Source organism: Eublepharis macularius, chromosome 2, assembly GCF_028583425.1.
Source record: "Eublepharis macularius isolate TG4126 chromosome 2, MPM_Emac_v1.0, whole genome shotgun sequence".
In the NCBI taxonomy this organism is placed as follows: domain Eukaryota; kingdom Metazoa; phylum Chordata; class Lepidosauria; order Squamata; family Eublepharidae; genus Eublepharis; species Eublepharis macularius.
Window position 1 is genome coordinate 234,849,250 of NC_072791.1, and position 14,116 is coordinate 234,863,365.

The 14,116-nt window shown below is 46.2% G+C and overlaps 1 protein-coding gene across 1 annotated transcript in view; it reads right to left on the reverse strand.

The window, feature by feature from the left end:
* Positions 1–11,614: 11,614 nt before the first annotated feature.
* The window catches only part of LOC129324994 (aldehyde oxidase 3-like), a 123,929-nt gene continuing 121,427 nt past the window's right edge, over positions 11,615–14,116 (reverse strand). Inside the window, exons 34-35 of the mRNA XM_054972477.1 lie at positions 13,161–13,328; positions 11,615–12,612 (exon numbers count right to left, since the gene is read on the reverse strand). Coding sequence (XP_054828452.1) covers positions 12,559–12,612; positions 13,161–13,328 — 222 coding nt within the window. The 3' untranslated portion in view covers positions 11,615–12,558. The remainder of the gene's footprint in view (positions 12,613–13,160; positions 13,329–14,116) is intronic.

Here is a 14,116-nt window from a genome sequence, read left to right on the forward strand (position 1 = left end):
TAGTCAGAGCCCTCCATCTTTTTTCTTGCAGAAAAGTACAGAAGCAGCATGGGGGGAACTCGCTGGTCTAATAAAACCTCTTTCCAAATTCTTGTCAATAAATTTTCATAGCTTTGCCCACTCTCCCGGGCTCATAGAATATAACTTTCCTTTTGGCAGCTTCTGCCCAGGGATCAGTTCAATGGCACAGTCAGTAGCCCTGGGGGGGGGGGGGGAGTTCGTCCGTCTCCTTCTCATCAAACACTTAACTCAAGTCCCGGTATTCAGGAGGGATCTGTTCTCTTTCCTTCTGGGTCAAATAAACTGCTTCAGGGATGGGAGGGGCCATTCTTCCCCAATTCTCATCCCATACATGGTTATTACATTCTTCTCCTGGGAAGCACAACTCCCCGGCCATCCAATGTACATAAAGGTTGCGATCAGAGAGCCAATGCACTCCCAGAACCAATGGAAATTTAGTTACAGCGCTGTCTACAAACACCCGAAACTCCCAGTGGCTTCCCGTCCCCAGGGGGGCAAGTTCAGTCTCATTGCTGGCGGGGTTCCCCGTCATCTGGGACCCATCCATTTGCTCAAAGACAATGGGACGGGTGAGTTTTGTGACCTCCAGCCCCAATCCCATCACCAACGCAGGGGCGATTAAGTCTCTAGTGCATCCTGAATCAATCAGGGCTCTTACACTAATGTGAATCCCTCTCTGAGAATTCACTAAGGTAACTGGCAAAAAGAATAGGGCCCCTTTCGGTCTCACCTCCTGGGGTGTTGGCTTCTACGCAACCTGCTAGCAGGGCCCCCTCACAGCAGGTCTTCCCTGTTTCCCACCAGTGGGTTTTTGTCCTCACTCCCGGAGGGGTCTCTGCTGGTCAACCCTGATTCCTCCTCCATCTTCAAGCTGGTAGCTGCTTCTTCCCTTGGGTGGGCCAGTTGCTTGGCGAGCCTCTTTGGGCACCCCAGGGCCTTTTTGGGTTTCCCTCCTCACTCTGGGACTTCCGCTCTCCGCCCTGGACAATCGGCTGCGAAGTGGCCCGTTCCCCTGCATTGCAAGCAGAGGCCCTGTTTGAGGCAGAGGGCCTGCTCTGCCGCCGGGAGGATGCTCCTGGAGGACTTCTTCTCTCAAGCCCTGGCATCCAAGGGGGGCTTACGTTGCCGTGCCTGATGCTGTAACTGCAATAGCTTGACCACTTGTTCCTGGTTCTCGATCTCGCAGGCGAGTTGGATCCATCCTAGCAGGGTTCCCGGGTCATCTTGCACCATTGGTTTCACCATTAGGTCCAAGTTCAGCCCTGCTCGGAAGATTTCGATCTTCACCCCCTCAGACCAGTCTCGTACCTTAGCCACATACTGCCAGAATTCAGCTGCATATTCTTGTACCAGTTGCCTTGCTGCATCTGTTTCAGTTTGTTCCTCGCCCTTTCCTCTTCAAGGGGGTCCTCAAACTGCTTCTGAAGAACTCCATCACCTGGACTAGGAAGTAACCCAGCTCCTCGGGATCCCCCTCAAACAGCATGTCCATCTTGCGCCACCCCTGCGGACCCAGCGCACTGCCATCCAGAGGGGGCCCCTCACGTTGCCCTGGTTGTGGCAGGATTTACATAATCTCCCAGAATCCATCCAAGAGTTCACCCAGGCCTTCTTTAATCTCATCCAGGGCTCATTTTGAGGGGGAACGATGTTTTGGGATGACTTTGCTGAGACTTCTGAGTAATATGATTGTTGAGTGTAGAAATATTTTAAAGGTATTTTTGTAAGGTTTTAGGTGTGCTATTATGTTATTCTATCACTGCTTGTATTATTAGGCAAATCTCACAGGTGAATGTTTCCTTTGGATGACTTTGCTGAGTACTGACGTTTACGACTTTTGAAGGAGGCTACTGGAAACGGTTTTCACAGGATTGCCTGATAAGCCGCTGAGTCATTCACTGACAGCAAGTTAAACTGGATGGGTCGTCTTGATTTACAGAGCGCGAGTTGCGCTGCCTCAGTGATTGCCAACGTTGTTTGCCAGCACAGTTGTTCGGTGATAAAAACTTGGAATTGCACTATTGTGGTTTTTAAGAAGGGGTTTTTTTTTTTTTTAGTAACTGCAATTTTGTATATAGTCTGTCTAGCCCCATACCACCTGAACACACTGTCTGATCTGGGAAGCTAAACAGGGTTGGGCCTGGTTAGTACTTGGATGGGAGATCACCTGGGAATACCAGGTGCCCTAACCTGGATAGCCCAGGAGAGCCTGATCTCATCAGATCTCAGAAGCTAAGCAGGGTCAATCTTGGTTAGTAATTGGATGGGAGACCCTCAATGAAGACCAGGGTTGCAGAGTGGCAAACCACCTGTAATGACTTCAAGTGTGTGTGTGTGTGTGTGTGTGTGTGTGTGTGTGTGTGTCTTTAAATGCTTGGTGTGATACAGATGATGAGTGAGGGGTGAAAAAGAGGGATGGTTGAGTGAGATGATTGGTTGATGACAGAGAATGTGGACAGAGTAAACTGCTGTTTTTAGTTACTGAGCAGTGAGAGAACATTCGGACTGGGCAGAGCAGGCAAACTGTGTGCACCTGAGAAAGTTTATGAAGATCTGAGTGACTAAGTAAAGTAACTTTAAGAACAAATAACACTCTTTGAAACCATCAAGCTTAAAAATAATATGAATCCGATAAGCTTCTTGTAAAAATAAAAGTTTATTTTGTTTTGATCCCAGAGTATCGGTTATTCCCATATCCCATTCCTATCTTCAGGGCCACATAGTATCACGAAGGAGCCTGACATTATTAAAAGGGAAATTTAAATTATTTTGGAATATAATTCCTGATGGCAGCAATCTACCCAGAGGGGGAAAGAAGAAAAGGGTTAAATTTTAATGGCTATTGCTGGTGAATTGTGTAGTGTGTTTTAAATTGTTGTGATCCACCCTGAGCCCACTTGGTTTGGGAGGGCGGACTATAAATTTAAGCAAAGAAAGAAAGAAAGAAAGAAAGGCAAAATCTTACAGAGAGAAAGAAAGGGGTTGTAACACCACCTGTTCGTCTCTTGCCATGAGAACCCCACCAGGGGATGCCATAAGTCAGCTATGACTTGAGGGCAGGATTTCATTTTTAGTCTCATACCGATTGGAACACATTTTAAGTGCTCTGTTTGGTTGAGGTTTATGACCGTTATTAGAGATTATACTTCTATTTTCCTTTGTGCTTGAGCAATAATATTTAATCGCATATAGAATTCATTTAAATATAATTCATAGTTTTGTATCCTTTTTGTGGACCTGGTGGTTCTTTGGGCTATGTATGTAATGCTGTGAAGCGCCTTGTGCTGTGGTAGCACTGTTTACGGGGCAACTTTTAAAAGTCCGTACAGCCCACAAGTGCTCTAATGGCCAAACAGAAGCCCTGCTGGACAAAAGCTTGTCCTGCACACTTTTCAAAGAACCCCCGGCAGGCATTTTCGTCTCCACAGGCACCACATTGGGGACCCTGAACACGCACATCCTGGGCTTCAGCTTCAGAAGGGCACGTGAACGATGTTTTCCTTTGCTCAGAAGTATTCCAGTAACTAGGGCATACAGCCGGGCTACGTCTTCTGCCCATAATCAATAGAAGGAATTTGGACCCATTTTATTTTGCGTGGCGCAGAGCCCCGTTGCGCAGGGTGGTAAGCGGCAGTACTGCAGCCCAAGCTCTGCTCACAACCTGAGTTCGATCCTGGCGTAAGCTGGGTTCAGGTAGCCGGCTCAAGGTTGACTCAGCCTTCCATCCTTCCGAGGTTGGTAAAATGAGTACCCAGTTTCCTGGGGGTAAAGTGTAGATGAACGGGGAAGGCCATGGCAAACCACCCCGTAACAAAAAGGCTGCCAAGAAAACATCGTGATGTCACTTCCCCCCCAAGGGGTCAGTAATGACTCAGCGCTTGCACCTTTACCTTTTTAATACGTATGTATGTATATATATATTGCGTGCAGGCATAAGACAAAGCGCAGCAGCTGTAAACTGCTACCACATCACTTATTTCATAAAATGATGTTATGAATAGTAAGCGGGAATGGATAGTGTTCGACTTGAGCTTTAAAAACTCCACTGTCTCAATGTAGAAAGCCTTTATCATGCTTTTATCGTCTTTTGTGTATTTCTTCACCCTGCAATGCAAACTGGCACCAAGTGCAGGACACGACTTCTAGTCTGACCTTTGGGTAACTTTGGAATCGGACGTCATCAGTATGTGGAGGACACCCACCTCCTCTCTCTATTCAGATCCCCTGGCGATGCAGTGGAGGGCTTGAGTCGCTGTCTGTCAGCCATGCGGTCATTTGGCTGAAGGTGAACAAACTGAAACTAAACCTGGACAAGACAGAAGTGAAGGCAGTTGGGAAAGCCGAAGGATGGACGGACTTTGGGCTCCTTACTATTGATGGGGTGCAAGAGACCCTTGCAGACTTGGTCAAGAGCCCAGGAGTGACACTGAATCCAGTGCTGCTGAATGAAGAGCAAGTTAATTCAGCTACAAAAAAATGCCTCCTACACACTCAGTCTAGCCCAGATCCCCTCCCGCATTGTGACGTCGCTGATCTAGCCGTGGCAACATCCGAAATAGGCGAGTGTAATATATTGGTCTCCCCTCCCCTCAAACCCACCCTGGAGACTTCTGTCAGTGCAGAGCCCCACAGCTCAGTTATCATCAGGAACCTGCAAGACCTCACCCCCCCCCCCATTCTGCAGTCACTCCACTGGCTGCTCGTCTGTTACTGGGCTTAATTCAAGATTTTAGTTCTCACGTACAAAGCCCTTCACGGCCTTGGTCTGTCATACCTACAGGCCTACGCTCCGAGGTGGCGGCTTTTCTCATCTGAACAGGTCCCCCCCCCCCCCGCAAACGGGCAAAATCAACAGCTGCTTCTACCTACACCTTCTAGGTGGTGCCCCCTCCCCCTTTAGGGAATGGCATGCCTGCAGAGGTCATGAAAGCTCCTGGCTTCCTGCAAACCCAATTTTTACACTGGTAACAGGGCTATGCTGTAAGCAAATGGTTCAGAGAGATACTGCAATAAAAGGGACTGGGACCGTAGACTGAATAGCATCTGTGTCATTCATCATGTTCAATTGCTTGTATTTTAGTTCAGCAGTCCTCAGCTCTGGATCAGATTTCTGCTTGCGCTTTCAAGTTTCTTCCACGCATGTCCTATTGTATTGCTTATTAAATGTCCCAACCCTAAATCGTGTCGATTTACACTGCACAATCCAGCTCAAGTCTCAGTGCAGCAGCTCTATAAAAGAAACATCATAAGCAAAGCTTGGACACGGACGGCTTCCTCAAGTCTCAAAGCCAATGCTTTGACTAGGCCCACTAGGAGACAGGCAAGGAGACAAGTGCCCTATGGTCACATTGTTCTTAAGCTTAACCTAAACTGTAAATTTAATACATAAACATACATGTCAGGAACAGGGAGGACTTGCAGAGGCATCTTTCCCCTGCTCTCCCCTTACTTACTATTTCCCTTCCCTGAAAGCCCCCATAGCCTCCCTCCTCTCCCCGCTTTGCTCCATCCCACACAACCCTTCTATCAGCCCTCCCCCAGCCTCCCCCCCCAGAAGTGGCCAAGTTGTGCAGTGCCCATTGCTGGGTCAGGCCCACTTGTGCAGGGGCAGCTAGGCCAGACCTTTACACAGTGGAGAACCTACAAGGACTTGTGTGGGAGCGGGCACTTCACTTTACCTGATACCTCCCTTCCCCAGACCATTTCCTCTTTCTCCGGTCCTCCTGGCAGCCCCACATCAACTTTCCTACGTCCTACACTCCTTCCTACCCAATTATCTGCCCTCAATTCTTCAAGTACATTTATTATTTGCTTCATTTACCTACACCTTTCTCCACAATGGGGACCTAACACAATTTCAAACTCTATTCAATCCTCAAAAAACCCTGTCATGCAGATTAGGAAGTAAGTGCATAACCGTCCCTAAATCACCCAGTGAGCTTCTACAGCAGAGTGGGGTTTAAACCTGGGACCCCGGATCCAAATCTGAAACTGTTTAACTATGATGCCTCAATGGCTATTGTAGAATGGCTGTGCTTGAACAATAGCAAACAGCCAGGATTGGCTGAATCATGCAAGTCAAGTGGTAGCAAGCAACCTGATGGTTGTTGCCACGTCTGGCCCCAATAAGTTCTCCCTCAGAGGCCAAAACAACCCTGAAAAGGGCTCTTCCCCGTCTTTAGGGACGAAAACCAAAACCTGAAGGCTCACAATACTGTTGTGGTTGCTGAGCAACAGCTACTAGGGGCATTTCTTTCTTAAAGCTACAGGTAATGCTTCCATCATTTTGGAGAGTTTTAGTGCCCAATCTATTTTTTAATATTTTAGATTTTTCTGCAGACCTGGGGTTTTCCTAAGGTTTGTAGAATGTTCTAACCTTGTCTCTTTGTGGTCCCAGTGTTTAGATTTGAGTTGTCTTCGTCAGATGCATCTGATGAAGAGAACTGTGATTCTCGAAAGCTTATGCTACAATAAAGTTGGTTAGTCTTAAAGGTGCTACTGGACTCTTTGATTTTGCTACTACAGGCTATCGTGGCTCCTCTGCATCTAGATTTAAGTTGCCACGGATGAGTTGCTTTCAATCAAATATAAAAGGACAGGGGTAAAATTCTATGGCAGATTGCTCAACTTAAACAGAGGAGTGCCTAAAACATTTCATAAAGATTACAAGTATGTTAAACTTTTTTATTTCAAGACAGGGATTTGACAAAACAACACAAAACACATTTACACTCTTGGCCCTAACCATTTTATTCCCTTCCTAAAATACCAATGTGAGTGGCACACGACATTATAGCACAGAGCACAATCGCATGCGTACCAGTCATGAGGCCTAGCCTGTCCCTCAAAGGCAGAAAAGCCACAGGGGCTACTTTCAAGAATCAAACGACTGATCTGCACTAGCAGTTATGAGCCACAGAACTGCATTCTGAATTTGTCAAACAAGCACCATGTGGCTAAAATGGCTGGGCAGGAAATACAACAATCAAATGCTGTTATCAGTTCAGTTTCCTGCTGAACACAAGGAAATAATGTTCAGCATAATTGCGGACAAAGAGGACATGTAACAAACCTTTCAACTCTTATCACGGAGAATGTTTAAGCTTCTCAAGTCTAATTACATGCTGAATCATTACAAGGAATTAAGGAGCCCCAGGAGGGAAATTTGCTCCCCTGAAAGAAACCACAGCACAACTTGTGTGTATCCACAGCACAAGTTGTGTTTACGAAACTTCCTTCCAATCTCATGCCTAGCAGTAAAAAAGGGTAAAGGTAGTCCCCTGTGCAAGCACTGAGTCATTACTAACCCATGGGGGGACGTCGCATCATAATGTTTTCTTGGCAGACTTTTGTTAATGGGGTGGTTTGCCATTGCCTTCCCCAGTCATTTAGACTTTACCCCCAGGAAACTGGGTACTCATTTTACCGACCATGGAAGGATGGAAGTTTGAGTCAACCTTGGGCTGGTTACTTGAACCTGGCTTCCGCCAGGATCGAACTCAGGTTGTGAGCAGAGCTTGGGCTGCAGTACTGCCACTTACCACTCTATGCCATGGGGCTCTTCTGCAGCTTATCACTCTGCACCACAGGCCTAGCAGTACACTGCGGAAAATCATTCCCCACGCTGCTTGTTCTTGCTGCGATCGGTGCCTGAGGATGCCTGAAAGCTTAAATGTTCTGGGGAAGATGGGGATAACGAGGAATTGAACGCAGGCTCGTTCCAGTACTCCACTAGGAGTCAAGGGCAACAGCCGTGCACAGTCCTGTGCATTCCTAGCTGGAAGGTGGGCTGGCTTCTTTTTGGGTTTGAAGATGGAAACCTTTAGTTTTTGTCTTGTGAGTGACCCACTGTTTCTGCCCTACTGATTGGAATGGAGCCACTCATTTGCTAGCAGAATGATACGGGTGTCTTTCAGTTACCTGGAACAGCCTATGGGAAATCGACTCCACTAAGATAACCAAGCTTGTGAAAAACAAAAGACTCTTTCCATCAGAAGCCATCGTCAGAACTCTTCACAGGACAAGAAAGAGCACTTTTTGCTCTGGTGGCAGCTACTGAACATGCAGAATTTGGATATGACAAGAGTGTGCACGTACACACACTTGGGACAGGCAACTGCTTCACTTGTGTGGCCCAGGCACAAGACCTGCCTCCACAGAATGTCCCCAGAGAAAATTTATTAACTAGTTTTTTCTATACGCACACACACACAAAAGGCAACTTTGAACATTGTCAATGAGAAGGGTCAGTGTAAATGTATCATCCTGAAAAATGAATACAGATGATAATTAGGAATACCATTTATGTTTCCCTAGTTTTCTGAATCATGTGAATTGGTAATGGTCCCAGTATCTTCTCCATCATTGCCAGATGTTCCTTACTGTCATGTGTCTTTAAAGGGAAAAAAATGCAGATGCTTTAGCTACAATGGATTTGACTTGAAAAAAGTTACAGAGAAAAATTTACAGCTGTTCAGCAGACAGGGCCAAGTTCTGAGCATGCCCTGGTTTCCAGTTTCTGGCAACTGATCAACTGAGGGGGTTAAAGAAATTGGCAGGTATTTATAGATTCAGACCCAAGCACCTGGCTGAACTGTCCGCTGCTTAAGAGCTGCTGCAGCGGAAGACATGCCGTGCATATGTAACCCTTGCCCACTGGAGGGAGAGAGACGGCTGGGGTCTTCCTTATAAGGGAAAAAAGGCGCCATTTTCCCTGAGAGACGGGAGGGCCTGAAGCTGCAGGGGGAAGCACTCGCCCGTCTCACCTCAGAAGCGCTCCTTTCTATGAACTCTCTATTAATGTTACAGGTATGAGAATTTCTTATACTTATTGGAAGGGAAGATTGTGTTTATATTAATTGGCTGTTAGTTTGTAATTTGATTATTGTTGGGACTATTTAAAATGGATATTATATGTATAATTTTCCCTGAGAAACTGGAAGGCCTGAAGCCACAGGAAGAAGCGCTCTCTCCTCAGAAACGCTCCTTTCTATGAACTCTGTATTAATGTTATAGGACTCCTGTGAAGAACAGAAGGCACCTCAACGTAGAGCACAGCTACAAGTGGCTGCAATTCAAGGGACTGACCACCACACACAAGTCAGAAAGACTGAGACGGGGGTCTGCTTGAGTAAAACAGGCCTCTTTTGTTACATGATTGTCGTTATATATGCTTTATTATTGTATTGTTCCAAATAAGATTTTTTTTTCTCAAGTTTGTTCATTGTAATCTTTTATAAATGCAAGTGTCACAAGGTTGGATCACACTGTCATAGACATGAACTCTCCCAGTTCTCAAATTAGATAAATCTATTTATTTGATATTGCCCTTCAACAAAACAGGTTACACATACGCACCCAGGTCCCTGAACTAGAGGGACACAGAGAAGGGCTTTCTACTCTCTCATTCCCCCTCCCATGGCATCTCCTTTTGCAAAAGGACATAAAAAGTTGTGTTGAGCGTTGCTCTTCGCTTCTGTGACAGGAGACTCCCAGAGCCTGTGCATGTTAAATAAAGCTTCCTGGTTATAAGGAACAAGGTCGCTGCTTCCAGGTCTAGTCTACCAGGGACAGCCCGACTTGCTTTAACAAACAGGTTCTCAGACCACAGTACAGATGCCCATTACCTAGACTCTGCACCCAGGCTCTAGCAAGCTAATTACAACATTTATTGTAACTAGCTTGCTGGCACTCTGCTTTACAATGCCACCCCCACCCCGCCTGGATTTTAGGACTCCTTCCTTTCCCCACTCCTTGTATCTGATGACGGGAGCGCTATCCTGGGAATCTGTTTGGTCTTTAAGGTGCTTCTGGACCTGAATCTCAGTCTGGCAGAGGCCCCTCTTGAACCTTCAGGACCCCCCCCCCCCGAGTCTTAAGAGATGCAGCAACACAGGCATGGGAGTAAGGCGGGATTGTTTGTGTTCCCAATAGATCTGCAAATGCTTTCAAGCACTGGGAAAAGATCAATAAACGGCCCATTGTTGTTGTTCTTGCAGATGGGGGTGGGATTGGAGACTGGGAGATACTCCGTGTGAGGCTGGCGGTTGTGTGTGCTAGTCCTGCAGTGGTTATTGCCCCCACGGGGTGTGTGTGTGTGATGTGATGCTGCAAGAAAGCTATTCACAATGGCCCTTCAATATAGTCCAGTTTAATTATCCTCCTATTACAAATCAAGGTGGGTGGTTGAAGCTACTATTCCAACAATACAAACTTGGACAAGCTTGCAGCTAGTCTGTCTGATGATCTCTGTAAACCTGGTATGGACTGAAGTTGATAATAAAGGCTTTATAAACTCTGTACCTACTCAGTCGTCATTGGTGAAATGCGTCTCAAATGCAGATCTTCACGCAGTACTCGTACATTATCAAGATGCAGACAGAAAGGACATGCAGATGTTTAATGATGCTTTGCTAACAGTGTCCATGTCCTAAATTACTCGAAAGCATCACAGATGCTGGAAAAAGCCTGGTTTGTGTTAGCTTAGAACTGGTTTGCACAGTGGAAGGAGGAAGCTGTCCTTAGGAATAAAGTCTGCGCGATGCTTGTGGCTTTAGAAAAGGGATAGATGTCGTTTATTGTTAAGGAACTCCACACTGTGACAGGAAAGGAAGAACAGGCATTCTAGCTCTCTATCTAGGCTAGGTGGGAAAGGGGCTGAGAGCACATTTTTCCCTTACGAAGGTGAGACCAAGAAGCAGAAGAGGAAAGGGAGCCCCTGAGACTGCTGGTGTCTGGGCAGACAGCGGCAGAACAGGCAAGAAGGACGGAGAGGCAACTGAGCTCTCCACCTTACTAGCCCCATGGCCCGCTCTGGAGCAGTGTGGAACAAAGAGACATTTTTAACAGTCCTGTGCTTCTGATAGTCAGTCGGCCCTTCAGGGCACCCGGTTAGCCTGTGCGTGAAACAGGATGTTGTCCTGGATGAACCACTGGAATTATCCAACAGGGCCCGTCTTAGGTTCTTATGGCGACTGTGCACGATGGCTCAAGGGACTCTCGACACCCAGAGGCAGTAAAGTTCTGAATACCGCTGCTAGCAGGCCACATTGGGGGAGACACGATGCCCTCCTACCTACCACAAACCCTTCTTTAACCTCTTCTTAGCAATACCACCAAGCTCCTCCTGCCCCTAGACCTGGATGGGAAAGGTTTTGTCCATAGCATCCCGCTCTTCATTTCCCCCACATTTCCCATCATGTTATTTCTCAATGTCCTGTTGGTGACGCATTCACGCTGCACAGTTAAGAATGTTCATAACAATCAGCTACTAGTTGGGTGGTTTTTTTTTTTAACAAGCAACAATCAATTCATGGTGTTTTATGTATATATAAATGCAAACACCAATGTGTCAAACCTCACAGTGTGGTACTAGATTTTCCTATCCCTTACACCATCGCTATGCCCGACGTGCATTGTTATCAAAAGGAGACCAGTCTCTGGGTTGGCGTGTAGGAGCACCCCAACATGTACAGGTGCAAATACTGGCTCCTGGGGAACTTTTAACTCTATATACACAGGTCCAGGTCGATGTGTCTCCAGATGAGAAAGAAAGGAGGAGACAGAAATTTAAACAGAGGATATCTTTATTGTCCTAACCAAGATACAGAGTAGCAAACAAAAAATAAACTGATGGTTTCCCTATGCGGCAAAATAAGACAGCAAATCTAGGCAGTTTACTTGTGGGAACACAACAAAATGTTCACTTGGCAAGATCCGAGTGCCCAACTGTATTTGTTTCTACCCCAAATAATGGATTCCTCTTACGTGGCTAGTCCAAGAAACAAAGCACCTGGGAGCAGAGATAGGTATTGGATTGTCCTGGGAGGGACTCCAGAAAGAAGAGGGTAGGTGGAGGAAGGAGGTTTTGATGGAATGAAGGAACCTCCACTGAGGGCAGATGGTTGGGAACAGGCAAGCAGTTGACTCAGGTTGACTCATGCTTGCCATTGAGGGGGCAGGAGATGAGGTTATCCTGCCTGATTAAACAGTCGATTCATTTTGGGTAGAAGCTGGAACCTTCAGGGATATTCCTGAGTGGTGTTGATGGCTGGGTTATTGTTACCTTCAACAGTTAATCACGGCCAGGGTACGTGAACCTTTGGAGAGTCACAGCAAAGATTAGGGTACATCCAGATTCTCAAGGGAATCGGATGCTTCCTTGTGCACTGGCGACTTAATTGCACGTAGCCTGATTACGATTCTCTGTTTTGATATGGATTTTGTCTGCACCTCTGGCTGCTGTCGGCCTGGGTGAGTGGGGCTAAAAAGCATGGTTTCTGCCTGGGGGGGGGGGCGGGGTAATAGCATCTAATTGATCACAAGTTTATAACAATAGAACAGAATGTATCATCCCATTTCAAAATTTTAAAAACCTCCCTTGAGGTTTTCAAGGTTTTGAGGTAATCCATCAGAGAGAAAATGAACAGTATTTGGCATGTGATCAGAGTTTGATTGTTTCTGTGATTAGGCTCGGAATCACAGATTCTAATGCCTTGCTAAGACAATCTCAACCTTTTGGCAGAAAACCGGAATATTTTAGTTCTCATGAATAGCCCATGGCTTATAGGTCCCAGGTTCATCCTTTGGAATCTGAAAGAAATGAGAGAGAAAGTTATTTTTAAGTGTGAATGTTATGAAATGTTGAAAATTCAAAATCTAATCCCCCCATACCACTTTTAAACTTAAAAATGCCCAAGAGGACTAACCCCAAATCTCCCACAATTTCATCAGGCTTCCCTTTAGGGCTGAAAAGGCGTCGCCCCTCGCCCAGCACGTCTGCTCTGAGGGGTTCTGGGCATAGCCACACCCATTCCCTGCCTGTTGTTTTCTGGGCCTTCCTCCTCGATGGAAAGTGTCCTAGTATGGATATTGATATAGGCAGATGGATGAGCACAAACATTCCAGAGGGGAAGTGGTGTTCATTCGTTGGAGCCAATTAAACACTTTTAAAATAAACAGAATTTTATTCCAGCATAAACTTTCACAGACTAGAACCCACATCTTTGGATGAATAGAACAGATCCTTGCTGGGCAGACCTTTTATGAAGAAGGTAAATTAAAAAATAAATAGCAGGGGGCCATGAAATGCAGGTGCTGGGTAGAAAGGGCAGGGCAGGAGATGCTTAGGAAGTGCTTACCATCTCTGTGAAATGATCGGCACACGCCATGCGAATACGCGCTACGTTCAGTGGACTGTCTAGGACAAAAACATCATTCAGTCCTCTTTGCTTCCGGGCAGCAGCCACGGCATCCTTGATAGCAAAAAATACGGAGGATCCCATGAATACCCCAGCTTCTCCCATACCCTACAGGAAGAAAAAGGCAGTCAAGCTGTTTGTTTTGAAAGGCGATTAGAAATAAAAGATCAGCTGATGCTGAATAGCGCTGTTTAAAGTCATGCAGCCGTTCACATTGATTCCAGTTCGCCCCCCGTTAATATTAGTTATTTGTGCATCCTCAAAAGATCATTTTGTTTCCACAGACCAGATATGGAGTAGTACATTTCACAAATTCTTGACAATAAAGTAGTAGAAGTGTGGGAATAAATTATCTCAAGAAAGTTTCGCCATGTGACACCAGATGCGAGGGAAAATATATCTCCCATCCAAAGAAGAGCTATTGATAAAAGATCAAATGGATAGAAGACACTAGACATGGGCATGAACCAAAAAAAATTAACGAACCTGCGGTTTGTGGTTTGGTGCCACTGACGAACTCGAACAAATGAACCGTAACGAACATTTCCCATTACTGAATCGGTTCGTGTTTCATGGGCGTTGGAATGGCCCACATTGCACTTAGAGAGCCCATATTCACAGGGAGTGTTTAGCAGGCTCTCCTCTAGCCAGCACCCAAGTTTGGTCAAGACTGCAAAAGGGATCTTGGAGTTATACCCTCTCCAATCCAAGGCCCCCAGGAAACTCACACTCAATACAATTAGAGCCACCAGTTGACATTGGCCCAGTGTACAAGGGGTTGGCCGTCAGAACTGCCTATCAGGGTTTGCAGGGATGAGATTGGAGTGCCCATGGCTACAGAACACTCCACTTCCCCCTCCCTCCTCCGGGTGGCTTCTCCCATGTAACCAATTGTA